At 61.1% G+C, this 19,125-nt stretch overlaps 1 protein-coding gene across 2 annotated transcripts; it reads right to left on the bottom strand.

The window, feature by feature from the left end:
• Positions 1-14: 14 nt before the first annotated feature.
• Positions 15-17,629, bottom strand: OTUD7B (OTU deubiquitinase 7B). Of its 2 annotated transcripts, none has more exons than XM_050330376.1 (12): positions 17,528-17,629; positions 12,312-12,456; positions 11,179-11,352; positions 10,838-11,059; positions 7,269-7,370; positions 7,018-7,145; positions 6,627-6,739; positions 6,264-6,391; positions 5,505-5,654; positions 4,779-4,893; positions 4,397-4,481; positions 15-3,817 (listed from the first exon to the last, which is right to left on the bottom strand). In XM_050330376.1, the coding sequence occupies exons 2-12, from the start codon at positions 12,382-12,384 to the stop codon at positions 2,531-2,533; spliced, it is 2,577 nt and encodes an 858-aa protein (XP_050186333.1). In that variant the 5' UTR covers positions 12,385-12,456; positions 17,528-17,629; the 3' UTR covers positions 15-2,530. The 2 variants fall into 2 exon arrangements, with proteins under 2 accessions (XP_050186333.1, XP_050186332.1); XM_050330375.1 differs by having other exon boundaries at positions 12,312-14,825; positions 17,528-17,623.
• Positions 17,630-19,125: the final 1,496 nt, after the last annotated feature.

Here is a 19,125-nt window from a genome sequence, read left to right as displayed (position 1 = left end):
CGGCGCTGCCCGGGTGCATCAGCTGAAGGTTTTTATTGTCAGTGAGTCTGAGGCAGCACAACGAGGCCGCAGGTACAGCCCGACCGCGCCGCTCCAGCCCTGCTCACCAGGAGGCCGAATATCACCAATTAATACGGAATTAATAATAATAATAATAAAAATAAAAGGTTGGGTGTTGCTTTTTTTTTTTTTTTTTTTCTGTGAATAAACCACTGCAGAATTAATTCAGGTCACTCGGCGTTAGTGAGACCCAGAGCTGCCCCGGCCTCCCCCGCCGAGGGGGCCGGCGAAGGTGAATCCCATTTAATAAAACCAGAGAAAATCCCAATAAAACGGGTTTTACACACCCTGAAAGACAAAGCTCTCTTCCACCAGGATCCGATGGCAGCGATTTGAATTTCCAACCACACCAGTAAGTGCACTTAGTTTGACCTTGGGGGTCACATTGCAGCCTCCCTGTCCCCATCCCAGTGGAAAAAAAAAATCCCTCCCCAGGGCAGGATTGGTGCTTTTCCTCCAGGTTTTCTGCATTTTCCCTCTCTCTCCCCACCCCCCAAACCCAAAAAAAGCAGCGAGCGGGTCCGGGCACTTCCCACCCCCACCCAAAGCCAGCCTCCATCGGGATGGATTTAACCAAATTGCAGAGGAATTCTCCCAAAACCCGGGTGAAGTGTCACCTCCCACCTTCCCCCCCTGTGCCGTGGGGGCATCCCTGCTCCCGGAGGATATTCCCAACCCCAAAATGAAGCTGCTGCTCTGATTCTGGGAAAAATGACCATGGGACACTGGAACCTGAAAACCCAAGTGAAACCCACACAACAGTGAGGGTTTGGTTTGGTTTTAAAACCATCTTGGCTTAAAACCCGGGGTGAACCAAGCGGGGCCAGAGCACATCCCTGCCCCGGGGTAAAGTCCATCGGAATTCCTGCAGTTTGAAGGGGAAAAATGCACTCTCTGGCAGTTGTTCTGAGGTCAGAGGAGCCAGAGGGAGCGACCCACGCTCGGGGATTTTGTAAAACCAGGGGGGAGACGACTTAAAACCGGAGTCAAACCATCCCTGGGGCATTTGAAACTTGGATTTGAAAATTCGCGGGCAAGGGAGCGTCGCTGGGTGGACTCAAAGGTGTTTGGGGTGCCACTGGGAGCCCCGAACTCAGCACCCTTCCAGCTCCTCTGCCCCATCCCTTCTCCCTTCTCCCAGGGAAGGGCCACAGGCAGGGGCAGCTCGGGAGGGCCTTGCATAGTTTGGCGCCTTCTGGAAAACAAACCCCCAAAATAAAACCTAGGGAATGTTGCAAAGCTCGGGCTGAGGGATCAGAACTCCCGTTTTATTTCCATGTGATGGGAAACGCTGCCCCTCGCCCTGTGCAGGACCGGGGATGGGGGAGGGCCCGGTTTGGGAGCTGCAGTTACCAAAAAACCCCAAGGAATTCTGTGCAAACATCGCAGTGCTAAAGTGAATCCCACCCTGGGAGCTGGGGAGGAGGGGCCGGGATGGGGCTGGGAATGCCGTGGGACGTTAGTCACGGGAGGGTTTTTTTACCTTATTGTTCCGCTTTTTAGCCCTGTTATCAAAAATGTGCATTAATTCCGCAGCCTAAAGGTCAGTCGGTGGCTCAGCACAGCGGAGCCGAGTTAATCAGGATCAGAGGTAGTACAGAGTAGCTGTGCTCAAGTACGGAGTTATGCGACACCCCGCCCCGGATCGATCCCCTCCTGCCCCGGGGGGATCTGCCCCACCCCGCTGGGAATTCCCGGCAGGAGACCCCGACCCTCGACCCTCGGTTCCCACAAAAAGTAAAGCTCCAACCCCCGGAGCGCTGGGAGCTCCCCCTGCCCCAGGAAGCGTTTGAAAAGAGCATTTTAAAACCAGAGCTGAGGGGCTGGGGAAGGGCCCGTGTGTGGGGGAGGGCAGAGCCCGCCACAGAGGGGCAGAGCCCGAGCCCACCCTCCCCAACGCTCGGAGCCATCCCAGGGCCGGGCAGGGGGAGTGCGACCCACCCCCCACCCCCCCCGACAATGTCCAACTCCGACCGTCGCTCAGTACCAGCAAGAAGAAATACAGAATAAAACCAGTGTTAAAAAACTCCATTAAAAGGTTTGTGACGCTCCAACTGGGGCGTTTTCGCTCCGTCCCGGGCGGTCGGAAGGACCCGGCGGGGGCTGCACCCCCCCCACACCCCCAGCTCCCAAAGCTTTGGTCTGGTTTATTGAGTTTTTGAGGAATTCTCCCCCCTCACCCTGTGCTCCGACTCGAGCAGCCCCCGCTGTCCCAAGGCCACCCCTGGGAATCCTCCTCCTCCTCCTCCCTCGCAGGGGCTCCGGGAAAGCAGGGGCTGGTTTCCCCCCACCCTCTCCCTCCTGCATCCCCCTCCATCCCACCAGCCCAATCCCAGGATCGCCCGCTCCCGCCTCCCGCAGAGCAGGAGGGGGCCGGGGAGGGGGGCGTATAAAACCATACTGGATCTCTATTATTGCATTCCCCGTGTTCCAGGGGTCCCAGATCCGCGCGGTGGGGAGGGGGGGAGCGTCAGAACCTGTGCACCAGCGCCTCCCGCTCCCGGCGCCGCAGCTCCTCCTTGTAACAGCAGGAACAGAAGTTCCCAGTCTCCGGGTGTCCATAAAAGCTGCAGTTGGGCTGTTTGCACTTGGTCAGCTGGATGCTGTAGAGGGCCCGGCTCCTCGATTTCTCCGCCGCCGCTGCCCCCTTGTCCTGCTCCAGGAACTCCCGGCAGCCGTTGCTGTGCGGGGCGAGGCAGCCAGAGGAGCCCTCGCACTCCGGCGGGAAGGGGGGCTGCGTGTCCATGTCCGTGGGGGAGAACCTGCCCGGCTGGGCAGGGCCAGGGGGGCCGGGCCGGGTCTGGTGGTGCCGGGGCAGGGTGGCGTAGGGGGGGAGGCTCCCGCAGGGCCCCCCCGCCAGCTGCCTGCGGCCCTCGGGGCACCCGGGGGGGTGCGGCCCCTCCGCGCTGCCCACCGAGGGCCTGGGGAAGGTGAAAACGCCGGAATAGCCGGCGGGAAACGCGGCTATTTTAGCGCCCAGGGCCGGCTCGGGGGGCTGGGAGGGGTAGGCGGGGGGCAGCGGGGGGAACGCGGGGCCCGGCATTGCCTCCTCGCCCCGGTGGGCGCCCGCCTCCCCCTCCGGCTTCTTGGCCGGGGCGGCGCCGCCCAGCGCCTTCTTCTCCGCCTCCTTCTGCCTCTGCTCGGCCAGGAAGCGCTCCTCGGCGTCCAGGAGGTACCTCTGGATCATCTCCTCCTGGAACTGGTGCCGGGTGCTGGTCTTGAGGTGGCCGGCGAAGATGAACTTGCGCTCGCCCTGCATGGCGGCGCGCAGGATGCTCAGGCTCAGCCGCACGTCGCTGCTGTACTTGGAGGGGTCCGGCGCCTTCTCCGGGGCCGCCTTCCCCGGGCACGCCTTCTCCGTGGGGGCCACCAGATCCCCCGGGGAACATTCCTCCTTGCTGCCCTTCCGCGCCTTCAGGGACCCCTTCTTCTTCTTCTCCAGGGTGTCCCCCTGCCCGTTGCTCAGGCCGCCCTTCGTGGCCTTGCCGTGCATCAAGCCCCCCATGTTCTTTTTTAGCTTGCTGCCCAGGGTCTTGCCGAAGCTCCCCAGCTTGTTGGCCACCGAGTCTGCCCGCTTTTTGTCCTTCTCCTTTTCCCGCTCTTTCTTTGGCTTCTCCCTGTCCTTGGCCGCCCTGACGCCGCCGTTGCTGGCGGAGCTGCTGCACACCGACTCCTTGTCCGACTCGCCCGACTCCGCCGCCGAGCGAGCGTCGTCCCCCGCCGAGGCCGTGGGGGATTCCGGCTGGGCCAGAGGCGCCTGGGGAAGAAGGAAAAAAGCCAAATCTCAAACTCCAGGAATTCCTGGGGTGGGGATTTTCACGCGGAAGGTCAAGAGAAGGAGGTGATGCTGCTCGGGGCACGGAGCAACATTCGGACGCCGAGCGACGCTGCCCTGCACACCCACGGATATCCCCGTGGCACCCTTCCAACCTGGGATATTCTGGGACTTTGTGATTTTATTCTGTGATTTTATGACTCTATTCTGGGATTCTGCAACATCTCCACTGGCTCGAGGTTTCAGGGGCAAGGCCAGCAAAGAGGGAGGAGGATCCTTGGTGCCAGTCCCGAGGTCGCTGTAAACCAACAGCTCCTGTTTGTTTGGAGCACCCTGAGGGGCACGGGGGCTTCAGGGCGGTGTGAAGAGTGAAAACGGGCATGGAAAGCTCAGAGAAAGAGCTCTGCACACCCACCAAACCGAGTCACTTCCCTGCTCAGAGCAGAATCAACTGCAAAGCCGGCGGGCAGAGCCCCCCAGGTGAGGCCCCACACCCGCTGCCCTGCAGAGAGGAGGGTTAAATAATTCACAGGCAAAGAAGATTCCTCCCAGTCCCTTTACCTGCGTGTCACAAGGCAACGTGATCCACCTCACAGTCATGTAGCTGTGCAGCAGGTGCAGCTTGGCCTCCAGCGACAGCGTCACACTGGGGTCACCATGGAGGGGAGGGGAAGGAAAACACAAGTTAGAGCCCAGTTTCCAATTCCCACCTGGGTCTCCCCCGTGTTTACATGTGGGAAGCTCGGGAGGTGTCACAGCCCCGCCCAAAAGGTACCAAAGTGAAGGAGAATGAAGGAAAAGCTGCTCCATCCCCACCAGCAGAGTCATCCCCTAAGCCCAACCTCCACCCAGCACAAGAAATCCCAGCTGGGGTCAGGGCTGACCCCTCCAGCCCTGACCACTCTGCTCTGTGGATCACCTGGATCCCCTGTGGATCACCAACCTGGCCAGCTTGACGTTGTCACTGTCGTCCTTCCCCCACTGCCAGTCCTTCCCGGGATCCACGGCGAAGTGCACCGGGAGCAGCTTGTGCTCGGAGTCCGTCAGAGGGATCACGGCTGCCCCGGGACAGAAACACCTCGTTTACAGCCCAAAAGGACAAATATCCCACGCTCACAGCCCCCCTTTCTGATGGGAACAGCATCACAGCAAACCCCAGTGGCTGCCAGTGCCCGGGATCGTGGAATTGTCAGAGCATCGTGGACAGGTTTGGGGTGGAAGGACCTTAAAGCTCATCCAGTGCCACCCCCTGCCATGGGGTCATCCAGTCCCACCTTCCACTATTCCAGGTTGCTCCAAGCCCTGTCCAACCTGGCCTTGGACACTTCCAGGGATCCAGAAGCAGCCACAGCTTCCCTGGGCAATCTGTGCCAGGGCCTCCCCACCTTCACAGGGAGGAATTTCTTCCCAATATCCCATCTAACCCTGCCCTTTGTCAGTGGGAAGCTGTTCCCCCTTGTCCTGTCACTCCATGTCCTTGTCCCAAGTCCTTCCTCAGCTCCTGGAGCTCCTTTAGGCACTGCAAGGGCTCCAGGGTCAGGACACTGATGCTTTCCTGGGCTGCTGGTGCATGTTGCTGGGTCCTGCCCAGCTCTTTCCCCCCAGCACCCCCAAATCCTCCTCCACAGGACTCCTTCAGTGCTTCTTTCACCTGGATCTCGTCCCCTACCTTGATCCTTTGTGTTTTCCTTCTGCTCCATGGAGACCAGGGCAGAAAAATGGGCTTGGTCATAAGCCAGAACCAAGGGAGACCGGTGGCATTTGTTGGCTGGGACTTCCAGGGGCAGGTAGATCCCTCCAAAGGGAATGGGGGCAAATGCTGGGAAGAAAGCAGGGCAGTTAGTTCTGATCACAGGTTCAAGAGTTCAGAGTTGTTTGTGCCACAACTGCTCCGGAACGAGCTGTTTGCCTCAGTTGAGGTCTCACCTGCAATTATCTGTCATCTCAAGGGACCTTAAACAAAACCACAACCCCAGAACGGACATTTATTTTACATCAGGAGGGTGGAAAATGCAGAATGAGCTGGTATTTTCTATAAAAAACCCTCCTCTTCTTCACTCCCCCACAAGACAAACTTTGCCCACAGAGTGATAGAAGTGGATTGACCCTCTCTGATGGGACACTGAAGCCAATGGTGGAAAATCCACCACGCAGGGAACGGAATTTCCCATCTCTACACGGGAGTTGGGGGGAAAAAGAGGTACAAAAAAGAAAAACCCTCATGGGGATGCTCTTAAAGCAGCAGAAAGAGGGCTGGGAGCCGAGCTGGGCCCTTCTGGGAGTTGAATGTGCCCCGGGTGCTGCTCCCGACTCCAGACCCAGCCTCGGGGGCGAAGAGCCCTTGTGAAAACATGGGATTTGAGAGGAAAAGGTGGAGCCTGAGCACAGGGAGGTCAGAGAGGCTTTGGGAGGACAGGGCAGGCCTCACCTTCGCCTCCCGAGTCCCGCAGCATCGTGTCTGCCACCACCACGATGGGTCTCTTGAGCACGTGGGCCAGGACGAAGACGTGGAACTCCTCCAGGCTCTCGTACACCGGTTCTTCCGAGCTCTCCACCCTGGGGGGAGAGGAATGTCGCCCTTGGGATATCCCATCGTTGCTTTGTGATGCCAGGAGGAGGTTTCAGAGGCAGCCATGTACGGGCGGATCGACGGCGCAACCCCAACGAGCCGGCCCAAGGCGGCCCCCCAGCCCTGCCCCCTGCCCTGGGGCTGCCCCCCGAGCTGTGCCCCGAGGGAGGGCGTTCCCTGTTTCCCCCCAGGCTGTGTCACTGCCCACTGGCACTCACGCACCCGCTGCAGCCGCCGCCGTTGGTGCCGTAGTGCACGCGGGGCTCGCTGGACGCCAGCTTGATCAGCTCGTTCCACTCCTTCTGCCACTCCTCCTCCGTGTACACCAGCCCAGACTGGGAAAAAACAGCAGTGAGAACCCAAAATCCTCCAAGGAAACCTCTCCCAGTCGCTGCAGCACCGGTTTATACCCAAGGCACAACTTTTCTCTACGGATTTGTGCGAAAACAATCAACGCGTTCCGCACCACGTCCCTGAAAGGGCCCCCTGAGGGCACCTCCATCCCACCAGGCCTCAGCCACGGGATGTGTTGGTTTGCCACACCTCCCAAACCCAGGGGGTGCTTCCCCAGGACCTTCCCCTGGGCAGGGAGGGCCCAAATCCAGGCTCCCACCTCCTTGTTCTGCTGCGTCTGCTGCCAGCGCCACCTCCTCCTCAGCGCCTCCCGCTCCGCTCCCTTGTCCATCAGCGTGTACAGGGATTTCCGCAGCATCAGGTCCCGGTCGTGGAAGCCCCACATTCCTGAGGGGGGAAAAGGATGGAGGGGATAGGGTCAGGAGGGGTTGGTATCACCCCCCACAACCCGCTGAGGTCCCCCCCTGCTCCCACCCGGGCCCTGCCCCCGCGGATCGAGCCAAGCCTTACCCAGGGAGGCGGCGTGGAGGAGGCAGTTCCCGTCGCCCGTGGTGGCCAGGGGCAGCAGCCGCTGGCAGCTGGGATCCACCGTCACCCACCAGTTCAGGCGCCCTGGGGGAACGTGGAGAGCATGAGACCCCAGCACAGCACAGCTCTGGGGGGCACTGGGCGGGCTCAACCCCTCCAAAACCACCAACGAAGGACAAAAACCAGCTGAACAAGCTGGGGAGCAGGGACAGACCCGTCCCAGGGCTGGGGAGCAGGGACAGGACGTTGATAAAGCAACAGAAAGGGGAGGTTGGAGCTTCCAGGGGATGCCAGGAAAGGGCCAGGCTGAACAGGGTCACCCAAATCAGAATTAAACAGGAATAGGAGCCAGGACTTCCACCCAGACCAGTTCTCCTCTACTCATTTCTCCCCTCCCCTTATTTCCCTCCCAAAAAGCCCATCATGCTGAAAATGCCTCCTGGCAGCTCCCAGCACAAACAGCTTCTCCAGGGAAAAACAGCTTTTTGCTGCTTCTTGGAACCAAATCCCTCCAGTTTCCACGCTCTCCCAGCCTGGTTTTCCCTGCTCACTGGTTCTCAGGCAGAACACTCTGGGATTTCTGCTGATCCCAGCAGCTTTCCCGCTACAAACACAAACTGACGGCGCTCTGCGCCCTTTAAACCGCGAGTTTTGGGTCACTGTGGCGGTTTGACTCGAGAGCAGCTAAAAATAGAAGGTAGGAAAAAATGCCCAGCGAGCCCAGCGTGGCTGGAGGCTCAGCCTGGAGGTCCAGCCCTTCCCGAGGGAGCAAAGTGGGGATGGCTCAGCACTCTGAACCCCCCCAGGCTGTGTCTTGCCCTGCCCTGCCCTCAACACCCTTCCTTGGCTGCCTCGCTCCCCAGTAGCTTTTGGATCCTGTGCAACAGGCAGGTTTTTGGCTGGAAGAGGCCGTTCAGGCTTCCAGCGAGTTGTATTTAAATCGCTCCTGCAGGAAACCAGCCCTTTCCCAGCCTTTCCAAGGAGCCTCTCCCTCCCTCCCGAGCCTGGGCCGTGCCAGGGATCCCGACAGGCAGACATGGGATTGCTGGAAGTGGTTTGCACAGCCTCAGGGAGGAGCTGAGTGCAGGAAAAGGGGGTTTCAGCACCCCCAGACACGGGAACACACAGCCCCTGAGCCCAGTGCGAGGCTGGTGGGTCGATCCCGAGCCCTGCCCCGGGACAGAGGGACCCGCCGGAGCCTGGGGACAACAGCTCCGGGTGGAAAAGCCGGCTGTTCCCTCCACACAGCTCCTGGCACGGCCCAGCAGGGAGCCTGGCCAAGTGGCCCAGGGCCAGGGCAGTGAAGGCAGCACCGCACAGGAGCCACCCCCAAACCCCAAAACGCTGCCGAGGGGGTCCCTTCCATCCACCTCCCCTCCTTCCTGGGGGACCTGATGCCCTTTTCCACGGACTTGGAGTCTCTGGTTGGCACTGTGGAGGTTGTGCAAGCTCTGGCTGGGTGCCCTCTGAGGGGGACACACCTTGGGGAGGTATTTCTGGGCCCGAGTGTTTGCAGCCACTCCAGTTACACAAGAGGAGTTGTCTCCAGAGGAACCGCAGCCCAACCCCGCTCCCGGTGTTTTGCTCCCGTCAGGGCGGCGGAAAGGCCAAGAGGCCGCCCAGAAGGAAGGAAAACAACACATTTCCCTGCGTGGGGTTCTTAGGAAACAGCCCCGAGAGCCCTGCAAGGGCAGGACAACTGGATTCGGGAGCACAGAGGGATCTTCCCAGAGCGGCGGCGGGAAAATCCATCGGCATCCAGAGGCTCCCCCCGGATCCAGCACCTCGACCCTGCGGGGTCCAGTGTCACCCCACAGAATGGTGGCTTGTCCCCACAGGGAGGAGGGGACAATGCTGCCCCAAACACAGAAGGTGTGTTTGAGGAAACCCCATCGTTTCTTCCAACAGGAGCCACCCGAACAGGCCACGGCAGCGGGGAGGAACCGGCAGCTCCTCCCAGCCCGAAATGGGAACTGCCTCACCCAAAACCCAAATGGCTCCCCTAAGGCTACCGGGAATCCACTCTCGTGGATCACTGTGTGATCACTGTGAGGGAGTGTCCCATCTGTGAGGGAGTGTCCCAGGGATGTGCCACGGGTGAGCCCACTCTGCAGCATCCCAACACAGGGCAAGGCCTGATCCCCGATCCACGAGGGTTTGTGCCAAAGGACACCCAGGCTACGGCGAGGGCTGAGGTTTCAGCTCAGCCAAGACCTTTCTGTACCACTCCCAGCACGTTCAAGGCATTCCCAGAGGATCCCATTGCAGTTTACAGCCCCTTTGGAAGCACTTACTCTGCCACAGTGGTGTAATGGGGTCTCTGGGTGCGCAGGGAGAGGATCTGAACATTTATTGGGCTATAAAACATTTCCTTAATCCCCTAAGAGATGGCGTGTGCTAAATTAATAACGGGAGTCTCCCGAGATCACAGCACCACGCTAAAAGCCCTACTTGGAATCCAGCTTGGAATATTTCAAGGCTGCATTACAGCCCTTTGTTACAGACAAACACTCATTTATAACAACCCACAGAGCCTCCCAAAGGCCTCTTCTAAAACCCCAAATTCCCCCCCCATTAACGATGTCCCAGCGCGCCTGGAAGAGCCCCCAGCCCACGGATGGAGCACCCAGCCCCCCTCAGCCCCCTCACCCCACAGGAACCCAACCCCCCGAGCCCGCTGGGATGGGATCCGGGGTTTATCTGCACCAGACCCGACGGCGGCGCCGCTGCCGTGTAACGGGATCGTCGGGATCGAGTGCTCATTCCCAAAACATGAGAATATTTGTTACAGCAACACCTGAGCAGGAGAGGGACAGGCTGGGCACTCCGAGGGGCTGTTATCCCTGAGGATAGCGCGTTTTCCAGCGTGTGCAGCGGCCACAGGAACAACTGGGGGTGCAGACCCTCCTGAGCCCCCTCCTGTGTCCTGGGGGCAGGGATGGGGCTTTTCTCACCATTCCCTGGCTCAACCCTATTTACACATCCCCTGGGAGCTATTCAGGAGACTGATGGGAAGCAAATCCATGTGCCCTGAGCAGGGGGTTCATCCCCAGGCACACAGTGAACCAGCGGGTGCTGGAGCAGCAGCATCGACCTTGTGTCCAAAATCAATCCCGGATGGGGCAGCAGCATCAGCTGCTGTCTGTGTTACGCAGGAATTCCCTTTTCCCTGTCTCTCCAAGGGGCTGGCTGGCTGCAGCATGGCACTGGAACGCTCCAGGAGCGAGGCAATGCCAGATTTTGGGTGCCCCCACTCATCTGCGCGTGGTGACAGCAGCCCTGGGCTATGCACACTCGGTGTCCCTGGGCGAAGGAAGCAGCTCCTCCTCGGCCCTTGCACCAGGTCATAAAAAGGATGGAATGACCGGCTCCCTGTTGGATGTGCATCCGTGTAACATCCTGGGGTGTTCCCAAGGGTCCCACTGTTGAGCCCTCTGCAGCACGTGCCACTAGCACGGAGCCAGCACTCACCAGCCTGCTCCAGTGCCACCAGCACGGAACCAGCACTCACCAGCCTGCTCCAGCGCCACCAGTATGGAACCAGCACTCACCAGCCTGCTCCAGCGCCACCAGCATGGACTGCTCGATGAGGTCGCGCTCGATGAAGCTGCGGAACTCCTCGGAGTACACGGTGAGGTCGGGCAGCTGGAAGGTGCAGATGGGCATCTCCAGCAGGTGCTCGCCGCCGCCGCCGCCGTTGCTGGAGACGTGGGAGCGCGCCAGGGACACGATGGTGGAGCTGGCGTGGGAGATGCCTCGGGACAGGCGCTTCTCTGGGGGATGAAAAGGCGAAATGCACCCTGAGCGGGGCCGGAGCGGCAAACCCGGCGGGGTTGGCGCCAGGAGGAGGAGGGAGGTCAGATGGGGGACCCCCTGGCTGCAGGACACTGACCTTGCACGAGGTCATCCTGGCGCTGCAGGGGCGGCCGGCCCGGCCGTGCCGCCTCCCGCGGCTCCGGGGTGCGGGCACCGCGGCCCTCGTTGAAGGAGGGCGGGAGGTTCCCGGCGTGCACCTGCCGCAGCTGCTCGAAGTCGCTCAGCGCCGCGCTCAGGTCCCAGTTCTTGCCTGCAGGGGAAGGGATTGGACCGGGGGTTGAGGGCACAGAAAGCCAGGCGGGCCCCAAACGTCCCGCTGGGAACCGAGCGCGGCGCTGGGGAGGTCCCCGCCCAGGGAAGCCGTGGATGGCCCATCCCTGGAGGTGTTCCAGGCTTGGGGCAACCTGGTCTTGTGCAGGGTGTCCCTGCCATGGTGCCTCCCAAGCCAACCCACTCCATGGTTCCACGATCCTCCAGACCTGTCCCTGCCACCAGACACAGAGGAAGCTTAAAGCACGCAGGAAAGCATGACTTGAATCGCTCACCTCGCCCTCAAACTTCACTTTATGCATCCATTTATCCGACTGCTTCACTAGTACCACCCAAAAAAGGAAAATCCTTGTGTTTCCCCTCATTCCCACCCCCTGCAGCTGTCAGCTCCTCCAAGGCTGCCGGAGGAACAGCAGCGTCACCAAAACGAGCTGGAAGTGCCGCTGTCAAAATAAATCAACTCCTGCAGCAAGCGGGAATCTGGAGGGGGGGATCTGGATGGAAATCTCCCATTCAGGAGGCAGCGCCACTGGAAAGAGCCATAACCCTAAAGCTTTTGAAGGCACTGCTGCTAAAAAAGAAAAAAAAAAACCCTTCATTTTTTTAAGATGCCATTGATAGAAAGGAGAAAATCCTTAATTTTTTTAAGGCACTGCTGACAGAAGGACAAAAAACCCCTTGAGTTGTGCTGCTGGCGGCGGATGGAGGAAGGGAATCCACCCTCCTGCTTGCTGCCCTTTCCTTCCCAATGCTCGCAATCCATCACCCCAGGGATGTGCAAGGAGAAGCCAAGGCAGCCACATGCCCAGGGCAGGATTTTCCTCTCCCAGCCCCGCAGCTCCAGCCCCCAGCTCCGGGCCCTCTTCCCAAGCCCTTTCTGCCTCCCGGCTCCCCCTCAGCCGCCCCTGGCTCTTGCCCAGTTACCCCCAGTTTTCCTACCTTCGAGGAGGTCTCTGGCCAGCCCCGGCTCTGCCCCTGTTGAGCGAACAAAATCGGACAGGACGATGTCCATAGCCGAGGCCGTGGCTCATGGAGCCGCGCACGGACGGGGTCGGCGGCGCCCGATCGGCTCCTCGGCATCAACCTGGCAACGACACCGACAGCGCACATGGATGGCGTGGTGGAGGATAAAACAAGGAGCCAGGCCGTGAACCTCCCCCCTGGAGTTAACTGTGCTCCGGGACTGCCCCTTCGTTCCCGGGGAAGTGGGAGAACGACGCCCACTTCGCTCTAACAGCTCCGCCAGCAACGGGCATTTCCTCGGAAAACTCAGGAGCTAAACCCAATTCTCATCCCAAAGGTGGTGGAGCTCTTCTTCCCGCATTAGGCATGAGGAGCTGGGAGTGAATGACATAAGAAGTGAATGTTTGGGAGCGGTGAGAAGGCAGGAAGTTCCTCTCGGGCGTTTACAGGGAGTAAATCCCTGCCCCATCCCGCTCCGAACTGCGTGCCAGGGAAGGGAAGCAAGGCCAAAAGGCTGGAAGTAGGAGATGTGCCTGTCCTAAGGAAATTTTAGAAATCCCCTTCCAAAAGGCAAAAAGAAAAAAAACGAAACCCAAACCAAAAAAATAAAAACACCCCAACTGCTCTTGCAGGGAAAATAAAGGTCCAGACAGAGCTCCTTCCCAACCCAGAGCTCCTCCCCAGTCCACAGCTCCTTCCCAGGCTCCTTCCCAATCCACAGCTCCTTCCCAGAAGGGAGCAAAACCAAAGATCTATTCTGTAAGTCTGGATTTTGGCAGTTTCTGAGCCTGGGGAAGGTGTGTGCTCCTGCCATGCCCCCAAATCCTGAATTTCCGCATTCCTCGGGGCAGAAGGGGGAAAGAGAAAGGGAGATGGGCAAAGTGTTCCGCTGGATTTGGGGCCTTGCAGTTAAAGGCTGGGATAAAAATCTTGCCATCGAGGAATAGAAACCACTGGGAGAAGAATTCGCCCCAAACCAAAAATGTGGAAGAAGAGGGGAAAAAAGGATTGGGAAGGCTGGGAGAGGGAGGTGCTGGTGTATTGGGAGTAAAAGAGGACATTTCAGGATTACGTGGAATACGAACAAATGCCGTTGTTTCCCAGGGAAAACAACAATCTCTTTTACAGGATTATCCCTACAGATGAACAAAATTCCCTGGAGCCTTGAAAATGTCTCTTTTCAGGATGGGTAAAACACCCCCAGTGTCTCTTTCCGAGATTATCCCTGAAGATGTGCAAAATTCCCTAAGGGCACCCAGCTCCGTTAAACATCCAGGCTTTAACCCGGAATTCCCTGGCTTTGCTGGGGAAACACCATTCCCCCTCTCTCAGGGTGGTGTCACCATTAACTTCCTGCCCCCAGGAAAAAACTCCTCCGTGTTTTCCTGCAGAGCCGCTCCTGGAGCCGAGCAACGGGAGCGGGATTTGGCAGTGATTCCAATTCCAGCCCCACCAGTTTAGGGAGCATCCTTAACTGGGAGCCGCACGCTTGGATCCCACAATCCCTGCAGGAGCAGCGAGCGGCTCCGGGACGGGACGGCTGCGATAACGGGTCAAGCTTCCCGCGGGTGGGGTTCGGAATCCCAAGGGAAAATGGAAACTCAGGGGGAGCTTTGGGGAGGGAACAACACAGCCTGAACAACCCCCCCTCCTGCCCCATCCACGGCATTCCAAACTCCCGCGCACGCAAGAACGCCGGGGGAAACACAGACGGAAAACTCCGGGCCTGACAAGGATGGACTGTGGGGGATTTATCAGGGATCGCTACAGAAACGGCCCCACCCCAGTGCCAGTGATCGTTCCCTGCCCCTGTGGGAGGGAAGTGCTCTGTCCTTTGGAACAGGTGGGAAATACAAAGCCCAGATGGGAAATCCAAGCCCTGGGAGAGGCACAACTCCAAATCCACCCCCCAGCGACGGAACAGCAGACCCCAAAGTCCCTGGGATGGATCTAATCCAGAGTGAGCACTCCTGGCACATTCCAAACAGAGAAATGTGCATTTCGGAGTAAAGCCAGTTGCTCCCACCATCCCGGTGATTCTCTGCAGGACACACCAGGAATTCCCGACAGGAATTCAGACCTTTAACACTGAACATCCACCTAAAACAAGGGGAAAGTCATAAAACCCCTCAGAGCTGCCACTCACTCCCCTCACGGCCTCTTCCAGAGCAGCTCCAAAGTGCCAGGTTTGGGAAGGGACTCGGCAGGAGCATCCCAGAGCATCCCAGGGTAGGACCTCACTCCCTGCCCAGACACCATCAGGGGAGTTGGGAGGCTGAGGGAGGAGTTCCAGAGCACACAAGGTCCAAGAGCTCAGTGTCCCTCAGCTCCATCGTGGGGGGAAACAAACCACTGAAAACATTGAGCTGGAGCATTCCACCAGAACCAACTGTGGAGCAGCAGGACCGGATCCATGGGAAGTTCCAGGATCGGGATTTACGGGGCTTTAGCTCCCTTATTTTGCCAGATTTCCATCGTGCTGAACATCTGCTGCAGGAACAGAAAATAAAGGCCTTTGTAAGGGCCAAATCCCAAGCCCAGGTCAGCCACGACCGGGGTGTTTACAGAGGTACTTCCAGAAATATTTTAGGAGCAGCAAAGTCTGACGTCTCTCCCCCGGATCTGCCACGTGATGTTTTGCAGGAACCGAGTCGGGAGCCAGGACTCCACTCCCAGGGCTCTGCTCCCTGCCCGGCCCCTCTGCCACACCCTGGCCCCACGGGGGACAGGGACCCCCAGAGACCCCGGGGACCCTGCAGGTGAGGCAGGAGCTGCCCAAAATCCACGGGAGGTTTGACCCACCCTGATGTTTTCGCTCCCATCACTGGGAAGCTGCAGGAGCAGAGTGGCCAGTGGACATGTATGGAAGCCCTAAACCCAAATCCCCCAAACCCCTGGAATTTGGCAGTGCTCAGGGCTAAGGAGGGGGGCACTGGGGGCACCTGCAGCACCCCTGGTTCCAGGAAAGGCCCACAGAAGGACCCCCAGGTGGGACAGAGGAGCAGCCCCAACCTGAGCCCTAAAGGAGCGGGGATGAGGAAAACGAGCTTCTCCCGTGGCTCAGCTCCAAGGAAGCAGGTCCTGAAGGTCCTGGAGGAGGTTCCCCCTGCTCCCCAGGACGGTGGGAGCTGCCTCCACCCCATCCCACATCCCGGCAGGTTACCTAACGCCGCCGGAACAGCCGCGCCGGGATTAGCGGGGACCGCGCTGACCCCGACCTGACCTGACACCTGTGCCGTGCTCACTAAGCTCCCACAGGGGCTGCAGGGGCACGGGCCACGCAGCTCCCACCTCACCCAGGGTGGGAATCAACCCAGCTCATCGTCACCACCGTCACCATCAGTACAGAAACTCCACCAGCAAAGCCCAAACCCCACTCATTCCCGACAAAACCGATGGGGCAGGAGCACCCCACGAGCTCCCCAGCTCCCTCAGCACGAAGGGAGGGTGCTCTGGGTGCAGGAGGAGGTCTGAGAGGGAAAACAACGGGGATATTTGGGGCACAGATGGGACAGGCAGCTGCGGCCGGGCCGGATGCGGCACCGTGGTCGCACCTCGAGGTACGAGCAGCTCTCCAGGGAGATTCCCCACCCCAGGAACTGCAGCCTTGGGAGCCTCTGGCAGAGCTCTGGCAAAAGGACAGCACATGATCCCCGCAAAGCAGAGCTCTCCTAGCTGGGAAAAAGGGTTCCTAAAACCACACTGGTGCTTTGGGAGCCAGGGTGGGCTGAGCAAGTCACAGAAGTCATCCCGTTTGTATAAAGCTTCAGTGCTTCAAATAACGGCTTTATCCTGTTTTCCAGAGCTCCAACAGCTTCCTGCTGCTCCAGACACAGCTGGGCTCCTCCCAGCACCCAGACCAGCCCGAGCTCGGGGCTGAGGAACCCGCTGGGATGAGATGGAGGAAAGCTGAAAAAGTCTCCAACACAAACGCAGCAGCTTTGCCAAATCCAGGCTCTGCCCCATCATCACCATCGCTCCTAGTTAGCAATCCCTCTGCTCCCAAGAATGCCAGGGATTCTCTAAGGACCCGCTCTGGAGCACAGACAATAAACCTGGTCCTCTCCGCAGCCGCACCAGGGAAATTCCCTCGGAGCCAGCTCCTCCTCGAACCAGGCCGTGGCTATTTCCAGCCCATCCCTGCATCTCCAGGAGCACCAGGCCCGGCACGCTCCGTCCTTCCCGCTGTCCCAGGGGGTGCTCCGAGCGGCCCCTCCGCAATCGAGGCCACGGCAGCCTCATCCCCCACTCCGGGTTTCCTCCCCGGAGCCTTCCAATCCAGGGCTCTTCCCGCCGGGAAAATCCACTTTTCAGTCCCTTCCAGGGACGGGGTTGGGGTGTAACTCTGGGCTGTGGGAGCCGAGGCACCTGTTGAGGGCGGGAGCATCTCCCCGAGAGCAGAACCGGCACCGAGCGGCACAGACTGACCCCAAACGCTCCGGCACGAAACCGAACCGGCCGAAATTAAAGCGCCGGGGAGAGCGGAGCCGCGGATTTCGAGTAACTCGGGCGCACGGCTCCTCTTCCCGTCCCCCTGCCGCCCTCCATCCCGGCGGGATTCGGACACTCACGCGAGGGTCTCAGCCCCTCGGCAGCTCCCGGGGGCGACTCCCGGAGCAGTTTCCCCGGAGCGGCGGCCGCCCCGAGCCCGCGGGGACAACGCGGAGCTCCCGGGATTCCTCTGGATCGGGACCGGCAAACTCCGGGCTGCTCCCCGAGCTCGCGTCCCGCTGCCGAGGCGGCCCCGGCGGCCGCTCCGGGATCTCCAGCGCTCGGGAAGGGCCCCCCCGCGACCCCCCGGCCCGGCCCGGGAGATCCCGGCGGCACCGGGAAACAAGCGACGATTTGGCCGCAAATCGCCGGGCCCGGGGCAACGTCACCGCCCGGCCCCGGGGAGGGGACTCGGGGTCGCCGCTCCCCGGTGGAGCCCCGAGAGCGGGGGGTGAAGGCCCGGGGGGCTCCGCACCGGGAGCGGGCGGGGGGCGGCCCCGGGGCGGCCCTGGGCGGTTGGGGGGGGGGCTCCGCCCGGGCCGACCCCGCACTCCGGTACCGACCCCCGCGCCACCCGAGCCCCGGGCCCGGCCCCGAGGCCGCACCGCGACCCCGCGGGCGCCGCCGCCCCCCCCCAGCACCGCACCCCAAGGCCCGGCCCCGACAAAACTTTCCGGACGCGGCGCCGGCCCCGCCGTTACCTGCGCGCGGCTCCATGGGCGGCCCGGCCCGCAGCGGAGCGGCCCCGGGCCCTCCGCCGCCGCCGCCGCCGCCGCCGAGGCCGCTCCCGGGGCGGGGGCGGGCGGGGGAGGAACGGAACGCGCCGCCCGGAACGCGCCGCCGCCCCCGTTCCCGCCCGGAACGCTTTGGCCGCCGCACGCGGCCGCCGCCGCCGCCGGGCCAATGGCGGCGCAGCGCCCAGTCCCGGCCACGCCCACCCCCGCCGCGGCACCGCGCCTGCGCGGGGTGGGGCAGGGCAAGGGCGCCCCCTGGCGGCGGGGTGGGGGGCCGGGACCCCCCCAGGGACCCCCCGAGTGGGGCCCGAGACCCCCCCGGGTGCCACCCGTGCCCTCCCCTCCCCTCTGTCTGGGGCTTGTGTGGGGCCAGGACCCCCAGGGTGGGCTGAGCCCCTGACCCCTGAGGCCGAGGGGCCGGCACCCGCTCCCCTGGGCCTTATTCCCACAGGGAATGGCTTTCCCTGCCATGGAAAGGCACTGCCACCCCCCTTTCCCCACGAACAGCGCGTCCCCCGGCTGGGTGCCCGGCATTCCCTGTGCCCAGGGCCTGGCAATTCCCTGTGCCAAGAGCCTGGCATTCCCTCTGCCCAGGGCCTGGCATTCCCTATACTGAGGGCCTGGAATTCCCTGTGCCAAGGGCTTGGAATTCCCTGTGCAGACTTCCTGGAATTCCCTGTGCCAAGGGCCCGGCATTCCCTGTGTTGAGGGCCCGGCATTCCCTGTGTTGAGGGCCCGGCATTCCCTGTGTTGAGGGCCCGGCATTCCCTGTGTTGAGGGCCCGGCATTCCCTGTGCCAATGGCCTGGAATTCCCTGTGCCAAGGGCCTGCAATTCCCTATGCCAAGGGCCCGGCATTCCCTGTGCCAATGGCCTGGAATTCCCTGTGCCGAGGGCCTGGAATTCCTTGTGCAGACTGCCTGGAATTCCCTATGCCCAGGGCCTGGCATTCCCGTGCCGTGGGTGCCCACGGAAGCAGCGGGCAGTGCCCCCGTGCCGATCCCGAGGGCCCTGGCGCTGGGAATCCTGCTGGCACAGCCCCCACGGAGCCACGGCTGGCGCATCTGCCCCCTGGTTCCTCTCCCTCGGGAACAGCCCAGGTGGGAGAGCCCCCGCGGCCAGCGGGGCCCGTCATGCGCAGGGCTCAGCTGATCCCGGAGCTCAATCCCGCCTTTGTGTCCTGCCGGGAGCTGCCCTTGTTTGTGCCCCGCACAAAGGGCTGGCTTGTGCGGCCGGGCAGGAATTGTCCAGCACAGAAGGGACGGGATGTGCTGTGGGGTTTGTCCCCGAGGGCTGTGGGGTTTGTCCAGGGTTTGTCCCCGAGGGCTGCAGGGTTTGTCCCCAGCACGCCCATGGCCCTGCTGCCCAGGGGTGCTGCTTCCAAAAGGATGAGGTTCTGGATCCAAACGGGCCTTCCCGTGTTTATTTTAGGGGGGGGGGTGTGTTTCTCCCCCTCTCACTGTTAACACAATCAGGTTATAAAACAATAACGAGGTGAGCTGGAGACCCTCGTGACTCCTCATCTCCAGAGCTGAAGACCCATCCAGGCCTTATTTTGCTGCCAGG

Source organism: Myiozetetes cayanensis, unplaced genomic scaffold, assembly GCF_022539395.1.
Source record: "Myiozetetes cayanensis isolate MyiCay16 unplaced genomic scaffold, myiCay2020 scf41, whole genome shotgun sequence".
Lineage (NCBI taxonomy): Eukaryota > Metazoa > Chordata > Aves > Passeriformes > Tyrannidae > Myiozetetes > Myiozetetes cayanensis.
Note: the sequence above shows the minus strand (reverse complement) of the source record. Positions and strands in the feature narration are given on the sequence as shown.